The sequence below is a fragment of the Sinocyclocheilus anshuiensis genome, unplaced genomic scaffold (genome assembly GCF_001515605.1).
Source record: "Sinocyclocheilus anshuiensis isolate Anshui unplaced genomic scaffold, SAMN03320099.WGS_v1.1 scaffold782, whole genome shotgun sequence".
Lineage (NCBI taxonomy): Eukaryota > Metazoa > Chordata > Actinopteri > Cypriniformes > Cyprinidae > Sinocyclocheilus > Sinocyclocheilus anshuiensis.
Window position 1 is genome coordinate 183,501 of NW_015546111.1, and position 24,291 is coordinate 207,791.

General features: G+C 35.8%; 1 protein-coding gene and 1 pseudogene across 1 annotated transcript; one reads left to right on the plus strand and one right to left on the minus strand.

Annotated features, from left to right (window-relative positions):
• Positions 1-158: 158 nt before the first annotated feature.
• LOC107700663 (phosphoinositide 3-kinase regulatory subunit 4-like) lies at positions 159-12,473 on the plus strand. Its single transcript, XM_016502400.1, has 19 exons — positions 159-168; positions 562-695; positions 1,419-2,028; positions 2,626-2,760; positions 2,925-3,146; positions 3,225-3,398; positions 3,492-3,637; positions 3,785-3,988; positions 4,175-4,376; positions 6,033-6,253; positions 6,559-6,781; positions 7,474-7,639; positions 7,731-7,895; positions 8,053-8,264; positions 8,435-8,566; positions 9,347-9,447; positions 10,993-11,081; positions 11,611-11,731; positions 11,820-12,473. Exons 1-19 carry the CDS (start codon positions 159-161, stop codon positions 11,988-11,990), a joined length of 3,438 nt encoding a protein of 1,145 aa, XP_016357886.1. The 3' UTR covers positions 11,991-12,473.
• An 800-nt stretch (positions 12,474-13,273) lies between these two features.
• The window catches only part of LOC107700708 (collagen alpha-6(VI) chain-like), a 31,945-nt pseudogene continuing 20,927 nt past the window's right edge, over positions 13,274-24,291 (minus strand).

Here is a 24,291-nt window from a genome sequence, read left to right on the forward strand (position 1 = left end):
TTAGTAACGTTCGTTTTAACTTGGGCAAAATGTAGAATGTCATTTTGAGTAAGGTGGGAGGAAACAACTCTTGCTAACCAGTCAGTTAGTTGACAGCGCGCTGGGCTCAAAAGAATCAGGTAAACAGCCGTTTATTTTTACATCAGTGCTGTACATGTATGCCCACATGTATGTGACATAGTCATGCTAACTGCCAACTTATATCGAGCGAAAATTGCAATAATGTAAATATTTGGAGTTTTATGTTTTGTAGCATTGCTAACAGATATGATGCAGCATTTTATGTCTCATGACACTGTATGTGAAGAATATTGTATACTGAATTTGATGATTATCCTAAATATATGACAAAACTTTACATGTATCTACTCCAATTATTAGTAATTATTTTAAGATAAATCAGATTTTTATAATAAACTGCAGAACCATCTGTCTGTCTGTCTGTCTCTCTCTCTCTCTCTCTCTCTCTCTCTCTCTCTCTCTCTCTCGTTTTCTGTTTGCTTAAAGCCGATGCATTAATATGACATTTTTCAAAGATCTTTTTTTCTTTTCTTTTGATAGGTTGTGTGATTGCAGAGTTGTTTACAGAGGGTGTCCCACTCTTCGACCTTTCACAACTGCTGGCTTACCGTAAAGGACATTTCCAAACCGAACAAGTGCTGATGAAAATTGAAGATCGCAGTATTAGAGAGCTGGTAGCTTTTCTATTCTTATGAGATTTTTGATACTGTATATTATTTCAATTTAGCTGTTACAAATGTTTACACTACCATTCAAAAGTTTGGGATTTGTAAGTGTTTCTTGAAAATGTTTTGAATTCTCCTAAGCTTACTGAGACTGCTTTTCTTTGATCAGAAATACAGTAAAAAGCAGTAATATTGTGAAATATTATTACAATTTAAAAAAACTTTTCTATTTTATTATATTTTTTAATTAAATTTATTCCCATGATGGCAAAGATTAATTTTCAGCAGCCAAGCAGCAGCTCTGGTCTTCTGCGTCACAAAATCTTTCAGAAATTATTCTAATATGCAGATTTGGTGCCCAAGAAACATTTATTATTATTATTATTATTATTATTATTATTAATGTTGAAAGGAGTGGTGTAGGTTAATATTTTTGTGGACATTTTTCGGGATTCTTTGATGAATACAAAGTTCAGAAGAACAGAAATAGAAATCTTTTGTAACATTTTGAATGTCTTTACTGTCACTTTTGATCAATTTTATGAGTCCTTGCTGAATAAAAGTATTAATTTCTTTCAAAAAATCTTACTGACCCCAATCCTTTGAATGGTAGTGTGATTTATTTGATACATTATATAATAAACAACACATTTGATAAATAATATGATACTAGTTAGTACTCTTAGTTAGATACTGGGTAGTACTCCGTATAATTTCATCCACTCTATGCAGGTGGCACAAATGGTGCAGCGAGAACCGGAAAAGCGTCTGACAGCTGAAGAATATCTAAAGCAGCAGCGAGGCAAAGCTTTCCCAGAAATCTTCTATACCTTCCTTCAGCCCTATATGGCACAGTTTGCCAAGGAAACCTTCCAGTCTGCTGACGAGAGGGTGTTGGTGATTCGTAAGAACCTGGAGAACATCCTCAATAACCTGTGCAGTGGCGGGCAGACGGGGAAGACTGAAAAACAGGAGAAGGCATCTCAAGAGCTTAGTTCATCCAAGGAGCAAGGGCTGGTGGTGCTGGTGTCAGTGATCACATCCTGTCTTCAGACACTGCGTTTCTGCGACTCCAAGCTGGCAGCGCTGGAGCTGATTCTTCATCTGGCTGGCCGGCTGAATGTGGAGATTGTGCTTGACAGGATTACACCTTACTTACTGCACTTCTGCAATGACTCTATGCCGCGGGTCAGGGCTGAGGCTGTCCGCACACTGACTAAAGTTCTGGCACTGGTCAAGGAGGTTCCTCGCAATGATGTCAGTATCTACCCAGAATACATTTTACCTGGGATTGCGCACTTGGCCCAAGATGAAGCCACAATTGTCAGACTTGCTTATGCAGGTATTCTAGTACTAGAAAATGAATGAATGAATTAATTGTTTCTAAATTGTCTAATCTAAATTGCTGTTTTTATATGTGTTAATAGTTTTCACAATCCAATCTGTCTTTGATTTTAAATAAAACTAAAGAAATTAAATCTTTTAAATTGGAAATTCTTTGATATTTCTTAAGTCACAGAAGTAAAATGGATTGTGAAAGCCATTTTATATTGACTTAAACATATTTATATACTTTAATATCATTCATTATATTATATTACTGTTTAAAAGTATGGGTTCAGTAAGATTTTTTTAAAGAGACAGTTCATACTTTTATTCTGTAAGGATGCATTAAATTGCACAAACGTGACAGCTAATACACTTTTACATTTTGCAATGTAATCTTTTACAGATTACAATTTAAAATATAATATAAAGCAGTTTTAAATTGTAAGAATATTTGAAAATATTACTGTTTTTACTGTATTTTTTATTTAAAAAAAAAGTGCAGCCTGGGTGATCATAAGACATTTTTTGTCAAAAACAAACAAACAAAAAAATCAACCCTAAACATATGAACATTATATTTCATTACATTATATTATATTATATATTATAGAGAACATAGCGCATTTGGCTGAGACAGCACTGCGTTTTCTGGAGCTGGTGCAGGAGAATAATTTGAGCTCCGAACAAGACCTCAATGGGGAGGACACAGAAGAAACGCTTCACCCCAATGAAAACTATGATTCAGGTAAATGTTTGTCCTTCAATAAAATCTCACTTTTATAGTACGCTTAAAAGAAAGTTAAATCCAAATGTAAGATCCCACTTTATGCACTTAATAGACAGCTTGCATGGAAACATTCTAATGCTGTCATTAAAATGCTGTGGATATGATCCATCCCTTGTCTAAAGAGCTGCAGGCCTTGCATGAGATGGTTCAACAGAAGGTGGTGACTTTACTGAGCGACCCTGAGAACATCGTCAAACAGACACTGATGGAGAATGGCATCACGCGCCTCTGCGTGTTCTTTGGCAGGCAGAAAGCCAACGATGTCCTTCTCTCCCACATGATCACCTTCCTCAACGACAAGAATGACTGGCACCTCCGTGGAGCTTTCTTTGACAGCATAGTAGGTAGGTTGCCGTCACATCACTTCATATAATATCAGATAGTCTCTTGCAACATGTTACCAAATCTCCTTCTCCCTGCAGGTGTAGCAGCATATGTGGGCTGGCAGAGTTCCTCCATCCTGAAGCCTCTTCTGCAGCAAGGCCTGAGTGACGCTGAGGAGTTTGTCATTTATAAAGCTCTCAATGCTCTCACTTGCATGTGTCAGCTGGGGCTACTGCAGAAACCTCACATCTACGAGTTTGTCGGTGATATTGGTGAGAGAAATTCTGTACTTTTGTATGCCATTGTATAATGTGCTTCGTAATTGCTCTATATGATTTATTATTTAAAACGTTATTGTCCTACAGCTCCTTTCTTGTGCCACCCCAATCTGTGGATCCGCTATGGAGCTGTGGGTTTCATCACTGTTGTCGCTCAGCACCTAAACATCGCTGACGTCTACTGCAAACTCATGCCCCATCTCAACCCTTTCATCACACAGCCTATTATACAGGTGATTAGTCACAACTACTCTGAATAAAATTCTCCTTTTGCATTTCATGAATGAAAGAAAGTTATACAGGTTTGGAAGGACATGAGGGTGAGTAAATGATGACAATTTTCATATTGGTTTGGTTGAACCCTTTTTGCCTTTGGACAGATTGATAAGGAGATTGTGTTGCTCAGTGTGCTGAAAGAGCCTGTAAGTCGCTCCATCTTTGACTATGCACTGCGTTCCAAAGACATTGGAAGCCTCTTCAGACACCTGTTACTCCGCCAAAAAAAGCGCAATGGCTCCATCCCAGAATGCCCTGTTCCTGAGGATCCCGCAATTGCCCAGCTGCTTAAGAAACTTCTTTCACAGGTCAGGAAAAAAATTAGTTAGTTTCATGTTTTTATTTTTAAAATTACTATTGATTTAATTTTATTTAAGTTTTATTGTCTTCACAAATGTATAAGGCTGCTAGTTCAGATTTCTTTGTGCAAAATAATTTTTAAATGAGGAAATAATTATAATCAAGTTAAGCTGTTATCATGTGATTCCCTTCAGGGAATGACGGAGGCTGAGGAGGACAAGCTCTTAGCTCTGAAAGACTTCATGCTCAAGTCCAACAAGGCCAAAGCCAACATCATAGACCAGAGCCACTTGAGTGATGGAGCCCACAGCGGAGTCATTGATCTCAGTACACTGGGCATCACTGGCCGACAGGTGGACCTCATCAAGCCTAAGCAGGAGCCTGAAGACAAGAGAGGTGAGTGACACACTTTTTGTATTCATATTTACCGTTATTTGAGGATATATTTATGCTTCTCGTGTCATTGGGTCACCATTTGAAATGAATGCATTTTATTTTTATTTGTTTACAGACTTCATCCCTTCTGCCTCTGGTATATTGTTTAGGTCTCATGCAGCTGAGCTCTATTTGAAGTTATAATCACTCGCTTTGACTAACTCAGGTTAACAGGCAGATGTGTGATGTGGATAGATCCACTTTGTTTTGCACGACAGCTCATGTTGGCTAATAATGCTTTTTTTGTTGCAGTCAGTTTGTTACAAACCAGTAGGAGTGTACTTTCAGAGTGCTCAGTATGGCTGCACAATTAATCGAATTTCTAATCGCGCTTACAATTATGGATACCAAAAATACATAATCGTTCAAACTTTGCTTTGAACTTCAAAGTCCACTTATGTTATCCTCCGTGCTTAAGATGTTTTTTTCTTTCTACAGGTTATCTTAAGGGTTTTTCCATGGTTTCAATTTTACTTTTAGTATCACATTATAATACCATTCATATTTTTTTTATTTAAAGAAGAAACTATCCGATGTATAGTTTATATTTGAGGCTTAATACTATAGAAAAGCAATAAACGTTTTTCAGTTGGAGTGTTTTCAGTTTGTTTATTTTCATATAAAAATATGGCATGCAGTTGCTTCAAACAATGGTATAAACAATGTAAATTGTGGTAATTGTAATTAATAAATCGCAATTACAATTTCAAAGGAATAATTGACAATTATGATTTTTGTCATAATCGTGCAGCCCTAGCTGCTGGTGACTAAATTAATTCAGTCATAAAAGGTCATAATTGCCCAGTTATACACTAGCATTGAAAAGTTTTTTTTTTTTGTCTTATTCAGCAAGAATGCATTTAAATTGTCAAGTGACAGTAAAGACATGTTACAGAATATTTCTATTTCATATAATAAATGTGTTATTTTTTTTCAAATGTTAATATCTTAATTGTAAAATTACTGTTTTACTGTATTTTTAATCAAATAAATGCAGGCTTTGTAAGACTTTTCCCAAAAACATTTCAAAGTTTTGCTGATCCCAAACATTTAAATGGTGGTGTATGTAAATTTTTTATTTTCATCGATTTCCTAGTAGCAAAGGAAGCAGAAGGTGGCATCGAAGCAGGGCTCCCAAATATGATGATCAGATATCACTTTGCGAGGGACCCCTTTCCTATGGATAAAGATACTTTTATACTTTATTAGTCCTTACACAATTTTTGAGCTAGTGTGGACAAAAAAAATTGAAGCTGGGCTTGTAAAACTGTAGCTATAGATGAAGTTACAGGTGGTTTAAAATATTCCAGATTTATTTGCTGAGAGTTAATGCTCTCAACATATTGTAGAGTCCCCTAGTGCAGTTCTAGTGCATTTGAGAAGTTTTATTCTGTTTGCTTCTGTTCTATGAAAATATTCACTTTTGGAACTAATTTTAATTTACTTAAGTACTATATGTCACTGTGCTGACTAAATCAATTGCCTGATTTCTTTTACACGTGTCAGTCAGTCCGCATGTTAACACTTTAACTGAGCATCAAATGTTTTAGAAACCAGAAATGCATTTTCTATCAAAACCAGTTTTAAAATGGGTCAATTTTGTTTCTCTTCTGGCAGCTCGCAAACATACGAAACAGGACTCCAACTTGAATGAAGAGTGGAAGAGCATGTTTGGTTCTCTGGACCCTCCCAGCTTGGCGCAGACGCCCTCGACGGTACCTAATGTTCTAGTTCCGAGCGGTGGTGGGGAGCCCAACGGAACTCTGGCCGGAGAGCGCCTGCGATCTGAGAGTTCCTCACAGCCTCTTAACCTCCCTCATGTTCCATCCTCAGCCCAGGTCGACCGCTGAGCCGACAGTGTGCTATCGTCCCTCCCCTGCTCTTTCTCTGCCCTCTCCATTCAGCCTCTTCCATCATCTTTTCTTCATCAACACCTTTTTTAGTGTGCATTTGTCCATGTTGTAGCTTTGTAGTCTGTAAAGGCTTTGAATCATATCAGTCATCTGATATTTTCCATCATGTTTGCACAAACATGCAGGAATGTGCTGGATTTTCCCAGATTAAATGTATTAGCATGTTGTTCCTAAATAATAATGATAAAAGACTAAAATCTTAAACCGCTCCCCATTGCTCTTCATTGCAGATTCCTGAAGGTGGAGCCATGCAGCCCAGGAAAACCACAGCACTCCCTACTATTCAAGTGGTACAGTCTGTAACCGGAGCATCCACATACCAACGGCGCATCACGACATGCAAGGCAGAGCTACAGCAGCTGGTGCAGCAGAAAAGAGAGCAATGCAGTGCAGAGCGCATGGCCAAACAGATGATGGAGAGCGCAGAATGGGAGAGCAGGCCTCCACCACCAGGTACAGTGGTCACATGTCACCTCACTAATACATTATGTGGCTGTCTAGCCTCTGCTTGCTAGATCTTGTACAGAAATCATCTGCAGCTGACCTATTTTTTTTTTCATTTAAAATGGCATTTTAATTTTTAAGTGGAAAATAAAAGTTAAAGTAATTAAAAGCTAAAAGTAACTTTCATGGTTTGTGTAAATGATAAAAAAAAACAGTTTGAATTGTTCTGCAGGATTTTATATTTTTTTTATAATAAAATAGGAAAATGCTGGTTTTCATTGTTTTTTGACTCAGTTATATATTACAGGACAGTGAAATCTCTTGAGATGCACCTGTATATATATATACACATATACACATATACATATATATATACACACACATAAATAAATTATATTGTAATATACTGTAATATAATATATTACAAACTTTTGAATGGTAATGGTAAGTTTGATGTTTTCACCCTAATTGAGGATATCCTAAATATGCTTAAGATCAAATTCTGAATATCATGAAGTTATTTAAAAGATATTGCTGCATTAAGTAACTTTTTGTTAGTGGCTTAGTGTAACTAACTGCTTTTTGAAAAGGGTGGTTTTACTGTGGTTGAACTACTTTAAATGAGTTGATTGAGGTTTTTCTAGCTTGTGTGCCTCACACAGGTTATTTCCACTTTGGTAACTACAGCTGTTACATTGCAGGGTGGCATCCAAAAGGTCTTCTAGTGGCTCATCTCCACGAGCACAAATCTGCCGTGAACCGAATCAGAGTCTCCGATGAGCACTCGATCTTTGCTACATGCTCCAATGATGGAACTGTAAAGATCTGGGACAGCCAGAAAATGGAGGGCAAGACGACCACCACACGGTATATAATATCTATATAATGTCTCTAAATTGTCTAGGTTGTTGTTTTACTGTAATGTGAACTGGGATGATTGAAAATGTGATTGTTTCAGGTCTGTGCTTACGTATTCTCGGATTGGAGGCCATGTGAAAACACTGACCTTTTGTCAGGGGTCACATTACCTTGCTGTCGCATCAGATAATGGTTCCATCCAGCTTCTTGCAGTTGAGGCAAACAAGCCACCCAAATCACCGAAAGTCCAGCCCTGTCAGACCAGGTGTGTGCAGGTCATATACTGTAACTACTTACTCTACTTGTAGCATCCCGAATTTCTGTGCTTCCATACAACGGTACAAATGAGTAAATCAAGACCATCACACTCAGGTCAGTGTCACTCAAGCAGTCAGATCAGTGAGCCACTGAGTCTCTTCCAGGTTCCTGGATCCAAAGGATGAGGGCTGTGCGGTGGATGTACATCACTTTAACTCGGGGGCGCAGACGGTTCTGGCCTATGCCACTGTGAATGGCTTTTTGGTGGGTTGGGACCTCCGCAGCAATAGTAATGCCTGGGCCCTCCGCCATGACCTGCGCCTAGGCCTCATCACTTCCTTTGCTGTGGACATGCACCAGTGTTGGCTGTGTGTGGGTAAGAGTGCATCGTGTAGGTGGTGTACAAGCAAGTGAACCGGAAGTGTGTGCCAATCAAAACCCAAATTACAGAAGAATGTTTTCAGCAAATTCTTGTTTTATGATAGTGATTGATAAACTAGGTTTGCTCTCTCAAGCTGGGACTTATTTCATGTCCTACTGACATAGGCACAAGTAATGGCACAATGGCATGCTGGGATATGCGGTTTCAGTTACCAATTTCCAGCCACTCCCACCCAGCCCGAGCTCGAATCAGACGCCTGCTGATGCATCCACTCTACCAGTCCTCTGTCATTGCAGGTGAAAAGTCTCTTATGCTTACCAAGGCTGCATTTATTTGATCAAAAATACAGTAAATATAATATTTAAAAAATATTATTATAATTTGAACAGCAATATTTTGAAATATTATAGTTTAAAATAACTGTTTTCTGTTTTAACATTTTAAAATGTAATGTATTCCTGTGATGGAAAGCTGAATTTTCAGCAGCCATTACTCCAGTCTTCAGTCTCACATGATCCTTAAGAAACCTTTCTAATATGCTAATTTGATGCTCAAGAAACATTTCTGATTATCAATGTTGAAAACAGTTGTTCTGATGAATAGAAAGTTTAAAAGAACAGTAGTTGAATTTTTTTATAATTACACATCTTTACTGTCACTTTTGAGGAATTTAATGTAACCTTTCAGAATAAAAATCTTACAGCGATGGCGCCGGAGACGGCAGCCTCAGTGTTTGGCTCTCCAGTGTTTGTATTGTTTTTGTTAGTTTTTCCTGTTTTTTGTTTCTCAAACACGATCAGTTTTACCAGGGATGAGCTGCTGAACATTCGGCAGAACACACCACACAATCATCTACCGGATTTCGTTTATTCGGACGTTTTGCTGAACGTTGTAGTCGGTGGAGCTGCTGCGCTGATCAAGCGCTTCAGGACGCGCAGACGAGGGAAGCGAGCCGGCAATAAAGCTCTTTCTGATTCTGATTCTAAAAGTATTAATTTATTTTTTAAAAATTAAAAAAAAGATTATAAATATATAAAATAGAGTATGTTCATAAAGGGTTTTCTCATTCTCTTCAGCTGTCCAAGGTAACAATGAGGTGTCCATGTGGGACATGGAGACTGGAGACAGGAAGTTCACCCTGTGGGCTAGCTCTGCCCCTCCGCTTTCAGAGATGCAGGTATGTTGTCACTTTTGCATCACAATACAAGTTCACAATAATGAATAAATTCAATCAGACCTACAATACCGGTCAAGAGTTTGGGATCAGAACGATTTTTTATGTTTTTTACAGGAGTTTCTTATGCTCATCAAGGCTGCATTTATTTGATCAAAAATACATGAAAAAATGTAATATTGTGAAATATTATTATGATGGAAAATAACGTTTTTCTATTTTAATATACATTAAAATCTAATTTATTCCTGTGATGCAAAGCTGAATTTTCAGCATCATTACTCCAGTCTTCAGTGTCACATGATCCTTCAGAAATTATTCTAATATGCTGATTTATTATCAGTGCTGGAAACTGTTGTGCTGCTTAATATTTTTTTTGGAACTGGTGATACTTTTTTTCAGGATTCTTTGATGAAGAGCATTTATTTAAAATAGAAATCTTTTCTAACAATATACACTACAGTTCAAAAGTTTGGTGTCAGTAAATTTGTATTCTTTCTTTTTTTGAAAGAAATTAAACTGTTTATTCAGTAAGGCTGTGTTAAATTGTTAAGAAGTGATAGCAAAGATTTATATTGTTAGAAAAGATTTAGGTCAAAAGTTTGGGATCAGAACAATTTTTAATGTTTATGTTTTTTACAGGAGTTTCTTATGCTCATCAAGGCTGCATTTATTTGATCAAAAATACATGAAAAAATGTAATATTGTGAAATATTATTATGATGGAAAATAACGTTTTTCTATTTTAATATACATTAAAATCTAATTTATTCCTGTGATGCAAAGCTGAATTTTCAGCATCATTACTCCAGTCTTCAGTGTCACATGATCCTTCAGAAATTATTCTAATATGCTGATTTATTATCAGTGCTGGAAACTGTTGTGCTGCTTAATATTTTTTTTGGAACTGGTGATACTTTTTTTCAGGATTCTTTGATGAAGAGCATTTATTTAAAATAGAAATCTTTTCTAACAATATACACTACAGTTCAAAAGTTTGGTGTCAGTAAATTTGTATTCTTTCTTTTTTTGAAAGAAATTAAACTGTTTATTCAGTAAGGCTGTGTTAAATTGTTAAGAAGTGATAGCAAAGATTTATATTGTTAGAAAAGATTTATATTTTGAATAAATGCTGTTCTTTTTAACTTTTTATTCATCGAAGAATCCTGAAAAAAGTATCGCAGTTTCCCAAAAAATATTTGGCAGCACAACTGTTGCCAACATTGATAATTCTAATAATAAATCAGCATATTAGAATGATTTCTTAAGGATCATGTGACACTTTATACTGGAGTAATGGCTGATGGAAATTCAGCTTTGCATCTCAGAAATAAATAATATTTTAAAGGATATTAAAATAGAAACCATTATATTATATTTTTAATAACATTTTGCAAGATTACTGTTTTTTCTGTATTTTTTATCAAATAAATGCAGCCTTGATGAGCAAGAGACATCTTTAAAAAACATTACAAGTCTTATTGATCCCAAACTTTTGACCGGTAGTGTACCTTCTGTCATTACACTGGAATCTGTTGTCCTCCACAGCCCTCTCCTCATAGTGTTCATGGGATATACTGCAGCCCTGCTGATGGCAACCCTCTCCTACTTACAGCTGGATCTGACATGAGAATCAGGTGTGGCTAATTAGCAAACGAATCACTGTTGAGGTGTGCTGATTTAACAGGTTAGAAGGCATCAAGGCTTGATCGAATCCAATCTGTTTACAAATATTACGTCCACATTAATATGTGAAATATTTTATTATTAATTAATTAAATTATTTTATTTTATTATTTTATTATTATTCCATGTATGGTGTGTTTTCAGATATTTTATTCTGTGGACGTAGCCTACGATTTTTTTAAAGACACCTCAGATATGTATCCTTGGCCACCTATGATATCCCACAATCCTGTGCAGTTTAATGTAAATCAGTTAATTTTTTTTTTCAACTCCTGAACAATTTTCAACTTTTTTTCCTCCATAAAGTCATCAAATATATCCAAAGCTCAGCTGAATTTGTTTTAGATGGTACATCTATACAAAATCAGCTGGCTTCAGATTCGGACACAACCAAGTAAATATCATAAAGCTGGGTGCAAAAGTTTTACATCCCAAGATTATGAGGGCATGTGCAGATTGCGTTCTGTATGATATCTGCAGGTTTTGGGATTTGGCCTACCCTGAGAGGTCATACATCGTTGCAGGCGGTGCAAACGACTCTCTTCACTGCCCTTCTGTGTTCTACAACCGCAAGATCATAGAAGGAACAGAAGTAGTACAGGTCTGAAGCTCATTTCCATCTGATTTTCTGTTTTCTGCACATTTATATTTAGCTGATCTTCACTTCCATCTCCCTTCAACCTCACCAGGAGATCCACAGTAAACAGAAGAGCGGATCCACTGAGGACACGCCTCGCCGGGGCCCAGAATCCCTTCCTGTGGGTCACCATGACATTATTACTGATATTGCGACTTTCCAGACCACCCAGGGCTTTATAGTCACCTCCTCTAGAGATGGCATTGTCAAAGTCTGGAAGTGAGAGACACACTGTGCCAAGATGGGACACCGTTTGTATGAACGTCCGATCAAGTGCACTGTAAATTTAGATATAATGCCAATTAATATAATGAAGTCATTTAGGATCAAATCCATTTTCAAAAAATGAAATGTAACTATACTAAACAGTGAAAGCCAACAGTGTGTGTGTGCAGTTTGCTTTGTATGTTTTTGTTTTTCTGTGCAACTGCTTTATGTGGATATCAAGGTCATAGAATATGACCACACTGCAGAAAACAGGACATGGTGTGGTAAAACAGTGTTTCACACAGTAGTTAGTTACACTTAGTGTTATTTCTGCACAGCTGAACCCATGTAGTTTTGTTTCGAGGCCGAAGTGCAAGACATGGATGGGGATGAAACTTCCATTATAATCACTGTGTAATAGTTAATGATATTACTGAATAAATGTAATGATAAATATGTATTTGATTTTTTTTTTGTTATGTCAGATTACATAAGTAAAATAGGTTGTGAGCAGTTTTTTTTTTTTTTTTTTTTTCATTTTTAAAGTTTAAAAAATGCACAGACTTTAACAAATGTGTAATTATTGAAAACATTTTAATCAAAACGGTATCAAAAATGTTATTGCACATTACTAGTGCTGTCTCAGAACATCTTCACTGAAAAACTTCATATACATTAACATTTTAATCTACACACAATGTGAGAAGTTTCTGCCACGTGATAAAAAACTAAAAAGATAATTGTGACTTTTTATTTCACAAATCAGACTTACAATACAAAAATATAAACTTGTAATTCTGAGTAAAGTCAGAATTGTGAAAGAACTCAATTCTGAGTTTATATCTCACATTTGTTTTTTTGTTTCCACAGAAAAAAGTATGAAAGATAATTGTAAGCAGTTTTTTTTTTTTTTTTTTACAATTTTTAAAGTTTAAAAAATGCACAGACTTTAACAAATGTGTAATTATTGAAAACATTTTAATCAAAACGGTATCAAAAATGTTATTGCACATTACTAGTGCTGTCTCAGAACATCTTCACTGAAAAACTTCATATACATTAACATTTTAATCTACACACAATGTGAGAAGTTTCTGCCACGTGATAAAAAACTAAAAAGATAATTGTGACTTTTTATTTCACAAATCAGACTTACAATACAAAAATATAAACTTGTAATTCTGAGTAAAGTCAGAATTGTGAAAGAACTCAATTCTGAGTTTATATCTCACATTTGTTTTTTTGTTTCCACAGAAAAAAGTATGAAAGATAATTGTAACTTTTTATTTCAAGTTTTTTTTTTTTTAAGAATTTTGAGGAAAAGATGCATAATTGTGAGATATAACCTAAGAATTGTGAAAGAAAAAGTATGAATTTTGAGATAAAAAGCCAAATTTACCTTTTATATCCCTTGGCGGAAACAGGAAAGCTTCCATACTTAGCTAATCATAAAAGCACTATGAATATAAAAAATTTATACTTATTTGCTTTTGTGTTGGGATTATGTGCTTCTTTAGTTGTAAAACCTGCACAAATATAATTTTCTAGCTCAGAGAGAATGATTGCTAAATATGAGGGTGAAGGAAGTCTTTGCTCAAAAGTATCATTTGGAAAGTCATCCTGGTTAAATGTGTCTTACACAAAGGGCTTCACATTCCTCCTGCGTGTTAAACCTGTTTTTGTTTCCTCCACATCCTCCAAACCAGAAGTGAATGCATTCATTCTGCTGGATGTCATACTGCCAGCTTAAAACGTAGTCACTGCAGGGCCCCACATCCTGTTTCATGAGGCATGCATCTGTGAGTGGAAACATCAGGAAAGAGTTTGGTCGAGGAAACACTTCAGGCGATATTGCCATATCAAATCCTTTTACTGTATTTACAGAGAGAAGCTCTGTAACAAGCAGTTACAAAGGAGGCCAATTTCTCACCATTCACTAACGCCGTTTCCTCTTTTGCCTGCACGATTACTTCAGGATCTGGAGATTGAATAAAGAACAAAAATGTTTCAGCAGTTGTTTTATATTGAAAAGTACCTTTTGTGATCTTTGATTTCTTAAAGGTGCAGTTTGTCATTTCCATGCCACTAGAGGCACCAAACAGAATTACAATTTGTTCAGGACTTGACATACAGTAGTAACCAGTGGTTTGTGTTTTGGGTACACAAAAATACACATTAAACTAGACTAATCTGTTTTGCTGGTCTTAGGTATGTTGGGCTAGATTTAGAGGGGTTCTGGGCAACTTTTCAGTTATTCAGGCTGAGGACATTTTCTAGTTCAGTTGTAAAAATACAATTGAAATCTCTCTTGTTATTATATACGAATTACAAAATGGGGACAATACATTTTTGTAACAATTATTCTACAGTAGCTGATGGTCAGTTTGCCCAGGCTGGAACCCCAGCTTAAACTAAAAAAAGCTCCGTTCACATTTTCTTATAAAATCGAGTTATTTTTGCAACTTGGTTTGGTGCTGCTAGTGACAGAAATTAAACAATTAAGCATCTTATATTCAAGGTTAGGTTACATTCAACTATATGTACTTTAATAGCAAAGCATATTTACAATGATTTATGAGACACTGCACAAAGGACTTACTTTGTTTGCCACAGGTCTGAAGGCATTCCTTTTCTGAATTAAAACGGTTACTATTACCATCACAACCCCCGTACCAGAAGGGTAAACATGCACCGACTGCTTCATTATAGTACCAGCGCAGCTCATATCCACCACAGACGGTGCCACGGTCACTGTTCAGGTGACACAGATCTGAAAGCAAAACACTTATTTACTAATAAGCCATGCAGAGGATGCTGTTACGTAATTTAAATGAACAACTTTTAAACAAAACTGCTTTTGTTTAAAGTGAAGTATAGTTTCTGTCCTTTTTGTTGCATATGTTTAAGCACTAGAGGCACTGTGATTTGAGCAGAGATTTGTAAGGAAGTACTGTCTGTGCGGTCAATCAGAAACTCGGCTGCTGAGACTCCACGGCCCGAGTTCTGCTGGTATTTAGTCTCCTCTGCAGTGCCTTCTTCCTCCATTTCCTCTTTAACCGCTGCATCTGGGTAAGCAGTGGACGGCACAGGAACACTAGGAAATAGCATTTGTTTTGACACTGGGCTGAAATGGATATTCACACAGAGCTGCACCACTTTTGCGCAAAGTGTTTTAACGCACACACACACACAAAAAATTATAAATATAGATATGAATAAAATAAATACATTTATAAATCGTAGATTTATTTTAATAACCTGCGTCTTCTTTCTATGTTAATTATATTAATTATAAACAAATCTATATAAATATATTAAAAAAATATATATTTATTTATGGTTTATTTTTATTAACCTGCCTCTTAATATGAGGCTGCCTCCTTTACATGAAAATAGATATTTTTTATGTAAATAAAATAAATACATGTACTTATTTATTGCAGGTTTATTAACCTGCATCGTTTTAAATATGCACCTGCCTCCTATGTAAATTATATTTTATATAAATAACATTCACTATAAATAAATTTCTATATAAATAAAAAAACGAATATATTTATTTCAGATTTTATTAACTTGGATCTTAATAAGCACCTGCCTTTCTATATAAATAAATACATTTATATATAAATAAATGTACTTAAGGTTTTAAGCTGCATCTTATTATATAAGTACCTGCCATGTTTTTATGCAAATTAATCAATTAATTAATCCATTCATTCATTCATTGCAGGTTTATTAAAGGAATAGTTCATCCAAAAATGAAAATTCTGTCATAAATTACTCACCCTCATGTCAAACACAAATTAAGATATTTTTGATGAAATCCGAGAGCTTTCTGTCCCTGCATAGACAACAAGGGAACTACCATGTACAAGGCCCAGAAAGGTAGTAAGGACATCGACAAAATAGTCCATGTGACATCAGTGGCTCATCTGTAATTTTATGAAGCTATGAGAATACTTTTTGTGTGCAAAGAAAACAAAAATAACAACATGAGGGTGAGTAATTAATGACAGAATTATCATTTTTGGGTGAACTATCCCTTTAACCTGCATCTTACTAACCTGCACTTTTCTATGTAAATAACATGGATTATATGTAAATTACATTCACTATAAATAAATGTATATATGAATAAACAAATATATGTAAGTATTTATTTACTGCCATTGCAGGTTTATTAACCTGCAGCTTATTAAATAAGCACCTGCCTCCTTACTATGTAACTAAATAAATAAACAGTGATCAATGTTCAGAGTTACTGCTATGACCTCAAACTAAACAGATATTTCACATTAAATGACAACAGATCAGATTTTGTCAGTTGATACCTATATACAGGTCTCTCTGCAGCCTCGTATTCCAAACGCTGACCTTGATGAAAATTACTACACTGACTCTGGAATGATCGATGAGGGTAGGAGTTCACATTTTCTGCAATCACAAATAAACTATATTAACATACACAAGTCCTTCAAGATGAACAAAGCTATGCAAAGCCGTCCTTAAAGGGATAATTCACCCTCGTGGTCATTTCTGTGACTTTCATGGTGTTTTTTTGTGCTTTGAGTGTCATCAGTGTGAGCATATTTTCACTGGGTGAACTATCCCAAAGTTTAAGTCCTCAAATCTGTATTAAAGGTCATGAAGCATTCCTTACTGCTCAGAATGTGAAAGAACGTTCTCACGAAGTGCTGTGTGTACTCCTGTTCTCCATGTTTCAAGTGGTCCAGGTGAATGATGTGCTGTTCTGAGGGTTAGCTGGCAAGCTTCTCCACCTGAGCAGTGCTGATGTGGTCACCCACCGTCAGGGCAAAGAAAACAACACCCTTGCATTTTGCCGTTCTGTCCTGAGATGTCATCTCCCCGCCAATAATGGCCAGCACCATCTTGTTCTTGCGACCGTCAGAAGCTGTGAGGACACCCTTCATTATGGCATATTCTAACGCAAGACCCAGTCGGGAAGAGCCTCCGGTTTGCTGTAGATCCTGGTAGATGCTTCTCTTCATTAGACTGCGATCTGGGAACTGTTGGAAGTCGAATATCACTTTCACACAGGATTGGGCTTCACTGTATGTGGAGCTCTGCTGGTAGACGGCCACTCTCGCACGTCTGTTGGCCCTGTTGGGTTGACTGCTCACAACGATCTGATCGAGCACACTACCGAGCACTTCCTTCACACCCTCGTACTCGTCAGCCAGCATGCCTCGGGAGCCGTCCATAATCATTGCCAAGTCCATGTCCAACTCCTGAGGAGCAGTTGCCAGGTTGGTGCCCTCACATTCTCTAACTGGTTTGCAGGGATCTTAGAAGAGAAAGAGTGCAGATATGATCACAAACAAACTATGGCCACAGACCTCCATAGGAAGATCTGCAGAAATCAAACACCCATCATTCATAACACTACACATTCCACATTGTACTTGCAATGTGTAGAACACTCTACACATTGCAAATACTTTTATTTTAGTTTTTATTATTATTATTATTATCAAATGCTTTCAGCTACCTTTAAGAGTATGGTACTTTATTTACATATTAATTTGAGATATTAAATTGAGATGTTTGAGTTTATATTAGTTTGAGACTTTTTTGCAAACATGAACACTGTTTAAAACACTATACTCAGAAGAAACTCAGAGATTTAAGAAGTTTCCCTTTGCTGTCCATTTTATTTCAATGAAAAAAATATTTTATGTAAAACAAAAATAATATGTTTTTTTTTAATTAATACTATTATTTAGCACGGATGCATTACATTAATTAAAATGGACAGTAAAGACATTTATGCTACAAAAGATTTCATTATTTAAATGCTGAACCTGAACTTATTCATCAAGAAAATATTGAAAAAATGTATCATCATGTTTTCCACAAAATAATTTTTTCCACATAATCATATTTCTTCAGCAGCAAATCAGCATATTAGAATGATTTCTGAAGGATCATGTGACCCTGAAGACTTGAGTAATAATGCTGAAAATTCAGCTTTCCATCACAGGAATAAATAACATTTTAAAATATATTCAAATATAAAACAGTTATTTTCAATTGTAATAATATTTCACAAAATACTGTTAATTAGATAATCATCTACTCTCTATCGGATTATTTTCCTTATTTTCTTATTCCCATTTGACACATTCCTATTTTTTCACCAACACTGGTTGTGAGAGAGAGGGAGAGAAATAACTGGGTCTTATCTTGCAATCCACCCAGCACAGTCAAGATAAAACTCTGGTTTTCATCTGCCTGCATACAATAAAACATGATACAAGGAGAATTAATAGTTCAACACAGGGTTAAAAAAAAAAGAGACTGTTTTGTATTCAAACGTCTTGTGTTAGACACACAAATCATGATTTAATGAAAGGTTCTGTATGTATTTTTTTTTGACTGTACTAAAGCATATAAACACTATAACACATTTGTAAATATTCAGGAAACATGCTAAATTCACATACTTGTTTCACCGAAAAACAATGCTATAACCAGTCATTCTACTTTGAAAATGTGCATTCCGTGTTGGAATGTCTGTTTTTGTTTTGGTCTATGTGATTCTGCCCACTTACAGTTTACCCAATAATATTTCAAAGCCCAGGTTGCCAGTTTGCAGAAAACACAGCATAGTACAGAGCAAACTGGCTCAGAGATCGCAGATTCTACCCGACTTAAAAGCTTTGGCATCCATCTACAAAGCTCTATGACCACAGGTATATTAAAACGCAGATAAATCAACTCATCATTTACAGTATAAGGTTTGTCGCCTTCCATTGTCAGTTGTGCTCATTCCTGTTGCGTGTCCTTAATCTGACGACACGTGTGAGAGTCTGAGGAGGAGGGGGCGGGAGGAACAATATTTTGAATTTGAATTTTGAATTTGACAACCCGCGTGAGCGTGGAGTCTGAGGAGGAGGGAGGAACAATATTTCGAATTTAGACCGCAGTACCCATTTCAAACACTAGCTGTCATTCTTACATACTGCACCTTTAAAGGGACAGTTCACCCAAAAGTAAAAGTTTAGTCAGCATTCAGAACGGTTTAAAGAACCAATTCACTGATATGTTTTGTTGAACAACTTAAACTTAAGTGAAAAGTTTGACTTTAAAATGTCCCCTTTGGTGTTCCACAGAAGTCGTCAGTCACACAGGTTTGTAACATGAAGGTGAGTAAATGATAACAGAATTTAAATTTTTGCGTGAACTATTCTTTTAAATAATAAAATGTAATAAAATGTTCTTTTAAATAGTAAAATACAGATTTAAGTACGCTAACAGTAACTTTACCTCAAAAGCTCTTCTAATATTAGGGACATCCCTTAGTGAGATGACCCCAAGCTTAATGTTCAGGGCTTTGTACTCTAGAATGGCTGTGGTGAGGGACGTTGAATCCTGAGATTCTCCAGCGGTGAGGAAGATCGCTATCTTCCTCATCAGGACGCCCTTTCGCACACGCTTTAGGACATTCCTGCCCACAAACCGCATGGCAGCGCCTATGTTACGGCGTTTTAAAGTGCTTTCCAGGCCGATGTTCCTGAAGGATCATGTGACCCTGAAGACTTGAGTAATAATGCTGAAAATTCAGCTTTCCATCACAGGAATAAATAACATTTTAAAATATATTCAAATATAAAACAGTTATTTTCAATTGTAATAATATTTCACAAAATACTGTTAATTAGATAATCATCTACTCTCTATCGGATTATTTTCCTTATTTTCTTATTCCCATTTGACACATTCCTATTTTTTCACCAACACTGGTTGTGAGAGAGAGGGAGAGAAATAACTGGGTCTTATCTTGCAATCCACCCAGCACAGTCAAGATAAAACTCTGGTTTTCATCTGCCTGCATACAATAAAACATGATACAAGGAGAATTAATAGTTCAACACAGGGTTAAAAAAAAAAGAGACTGTTTTGTATTCAAACGTCTTGTGTTAGACACACAAATCATGATTTAATGAAAGGTTCTGTATGTATTTTTTTTTGACTGTACTAAAGCATATAAACACTATAACACATTTGTAAATATTCAGGAAACATGCTAAATTCACATACTTGTTTCACCGAAAAACAATGCTATAACCAGTCATTCTACTTTGAAAATGTGCATTCCGTGTTGGAATGTCTGTTTTTGTTTTGGTCTATGTGATTCTGCCCACTTACAGTTTACCCAATAATATTTCAAAGCCCAGGTTGCCAGTTTGCAGAAAACACAGCATAGTACAGAGCAAACTGGCTCAGAGATCGCAGATTCTACCCGACTTAAAAGCTTTGGCATCCATCTACAAAGCTCTATGACCACAGGTATATTAAAACGCAGATAAATCAACTCATCATTTACAGTATAAGGTTTGTCGCCTTCCATTGTCAGTTGTGCTCATTCCTGTTGCGTGTCCTTAATCTGACGACACGTGTGAGAGTCTGAGGAGGAGGGGGCGGGAGGAACAATATTTTGAATTTGAATTTTGAATTTGACAACCCGCGTGAGCGTGGAGTCTGAGGAGGAGGGAGGAACAATATTTCGAATTTAGACCGCAGTACCCATTTCAAACACTAGCTGTCATTCTTACATACTGCACCTTTAAAGGGACAGTTCACCCAAAAGTAAAAGTTTAGTCAGCATTCAGAACGGTTTAAAGAACCAATTCACTGATATGTTTTGTTGAACAACTTAAACTTAAGTGAAAAGTTTGACTTTAAAATGTCCCCTTTGGTGTTCCACAGAAGTCGTCAGTCACACAGGTTTGTAACATGAAGGTGAGTAAATGATAACAGAATTTAAATTTTTGCGTGAACTATTCTTTTAAATAATAAAATGTAATAAAATGTTCTTTTAAATAGTAAAATACAGATTTAAGTACGCTAACAGTAACTTTACCTCAAAAGCTCTTCTAATATTAGGGACATCCCTTAGTGAGATGACCCCAAGCTTAATGTTCAGGGCTTTGTACTCTAGAATGGCTGTGGTGAGGGACGTTGAATCCTGAGATTCTCCAGCGGTGAGGAAGATCGCTATCTTCCTCATCAGGACGCCCTTTCGCACACGCTTTAGGACATTCCTGCCCACAAACCGCATGGCAGCGCCTATGTTACGGCGTTTTAAAGTGCTTTCCAGGCCGATGTTCTTCACCGCTTCAATAAGCTGCTTCTTGCGGTGATAGTCGGTGAATCGGATCAGGTATTTGGTGTAGGAGCCGTAGGAGACCACAGCAACCCGAGCCCGTCGGGCAGCTGCTCTCTGTAATGTTGATATTGTCCAGCAGTCTGAGGACTACAGAACGCATGTATTCAAAGCCTTGAGGAGACACATCTTCAGACATGTCCATGGCAATCACAAGATCAGTGGGGTAGGCAGGGCATTTTATATTATCTAGAGAGACAAATGTGAGAGAAGAGTAAGGGACCATATTTAATAATAAACAATTTTATTTTAATTTATAAAATTAATTTTACATTTTTGGCTTCTCATTTCAGTGTTATTACAAATATGCCATAAAATGTTACCAACCTCTGCAGCACACTGTAAAAAATAAAAATAAAAAATCATAAAAATTTCAATAAAAAACATGATACTTACAAGGCTATTATCTATTTCAAGAAAACAATAAACAATCATAAAGTTTTCTTACCACAGTTGTCTCGGACATATGAGATCAGTTGACAGTCCTACAAAATAATTTATATTATTTAGATATGTATATGTATTTTAAATTAAGCATTATTTTATTGTATTTATACATATATTATAAATATACATTTATACACTACTATATTCTGATTATTGTGAAGTAAAAATATAGTATATTTGTACTATATTTGTACTAAATTTACGTTACCACTTTTGGAATCCTGAAAAAACCGCATCAGGGTTTCCACAAAAATATTAAGCAGTGCAAATGTTTACAACATTGATAATATTAAGAAATGTTTTTTTCAGCACCAAATGAGCATATTAGAATGATTTCTGAAGGATCATGTGACACTGAAGACTGGAGTAATGTTTGTTAAAAATATATCTTTGCCATCACAGGAATAAATTACATTTTAAAATATATTAAAACAGAAAACAATTATTTTAAATTATTATTTTAGTTTATATATAAAATAATAATAATAATATAGATAATATTTTGTTTGTTTTATAACCATTTAAATGTTTTATTATCTTCGTTTTTGCACGTTATGTGAACTAAAGTGTTATTTTCAAAATCCTACAGTTTCTTTCCAGTTTCAAGTACATATAACATTTTTAAATGTTAACTTATGCAGTAGTGAAAAGATTTTTTTACAAATCAGAAACTTACAGACATCTGTCTGGTTCCTTGTGGACCTTTTGGGCCCTGTGTGAAGAAAACAATATTCGGTATCCCTTCAAATTCCCATGATCATATGATGTGAATAATTTTAATATAATCATACTCTGTGTCCAGACACCCCCTCGCTACCAGGATCTCCAGGTGCTCCTGCCCTACCAGCATTGCCCTGTTATCAGACAACCAATTAAGTCTCCTTAAGGTTCATAGAATGAGTAAGAAAAAAAAACAAAACAAAAAAAAACTTTAAAATGTTTTACCCCTCTTCCCCTGTTGCCTTTAGGACCACCACCTCCATTTGCTCCTTTAAAACCCTGTTCGCCCCTGAAAGTCAAAAAGAGAGTGATTAAAGATTGTTCACTCATTAATGGTTATACAATCAAGTCATTCTTTTATGAACAAACCACATTATAATCACTGTACTTCTAAGTTTTGGATGTAAACTCACCTGAAGTCCAGCATAACCTTGGAAACCAGAATCTCCCTTAGAAAAAAGGAAGGATATAAAAAACAAAAAACTTTTTTACATACAGTATATATTGAAAGTATATTGAAATACATATATATTTACTATATTTTGTTTTTAGTGAAATAATACCATACTTTATATTGTGGCATCACACAAATTTGATATTTGAGAACAAATTATTAGCATAATTCTCTATAAACCTACCTTCTGTCCTTTGGGCCCTGGGAATCCATAGCCATCTGCACCATCTTTTCCCTGTCATAATAAATAAATGTTGCAGTCAGTGTTTGAATCTGTGTCTGTGTCATTTGTGTCTTACATCAAATAAAGACAATTAGACAAATTGTTAAATTGCATTCAAGAACAAAACAGCATTTCTGAAATTGTTAAGTGATGATGGGTAATGCCCAACATTGCAGAGTTTTGGTAGCTTATAAAAAAGAAAGAAAAAGTAACCGGCAGTCCTCTGAGGCCTGGAGGTCCGAGAGCTCCCTTATCTCTAGGATCACCTGGCTGGCCCTGTAAGGCAAAAGCAAGATGAGCAGGTTTAGTATTAAAAAGCTTACATTTATAAATGAAGAGGATGATTCTAAATGAGCTCACTCACCTTCTGTCCCCTGGACCCAGTGCTTCCTTTAAATCCTGGCTTTCCTAAAAAGCCAGGAGATCCCTGTGTAAAAGAGATTAACACAATATCAACGGCTGGATGTTTATTTGATATTAATGCCAACAGTAACCAAATAAAATGGTCAATTCATTGTTTTTCAATATGCACCTGAGGTCCAGGTAGACCAATATATCCTTTCTGCCCAACTGGACCAGGTGGACCGATAGCACCCTGAACAGAAAGAAAGACTCAATCCCAAACTCAAAAAAAAAAAAAAAAATTATATACATCTAATTTGAGATCAAATTCATTTTGAATGGGGGTTAAACACATTTCACATTGCATAATTGATAGTACTCAAACACTAATGCCATCTTTAATGGCATCTTTTCTCACTGTTAACAAACTGGCAAACAAATCAGCTACAGCTCTACATGTTTTTTGTTTTTTTTTGGATTGTCATTATGGGGTCCACCTTGTATTTATTGATAGATTTAAAAAAGAGAAATAGGATCAATTTGTACATTACCAGTGGACCTGTGGCCCCAGGGAGTTCTGGAAGTCCTGGTGCTCCTAGAGGCCCTCTGGGACCCTGAATTCACAAGCAAAAAAAGTAATTTGGTATAACTTTTGAAGTGGCCTAAATATTATTTCTACAATACTGTACCAGTGGACCCGCTGAGCCTCTTCTGCCATTAGGGCCCTGAAAATGAAGATAAAAATATTAAAATAGAAAACAGGCTTATAACTTAATGCTTCTGTACTATAATTACATATCACAGATTAGGATTCATTTACTGGTCTGCCATTATCACCAATTCGACCTGGAAGACCATATGAACCTGGTTCACCCTGTTAAGCACACAAAGAGAGAATAATAAGAAAATAAGTGATTGATATTTGTTGTTAAATCATTCAT

Coding starts and splice junctions, on each gene's coding strand:
- LOC107700663 (XM_016502400.1), top strand. Junction 11,082..11,610: donor GGATCTGACATGAGAATCAG/GTGTGGCTAATT, acceptor TGATATCTGCAG/GTTTTGGGATTTGGCCTACC. Junction 11,732..11,819: donor AAGGAACAGAAGTAGTACAG/GTCTGAAGCTCA, acceptor CAACCTCACCAG/GAGATCCACAGTAAACAGAA.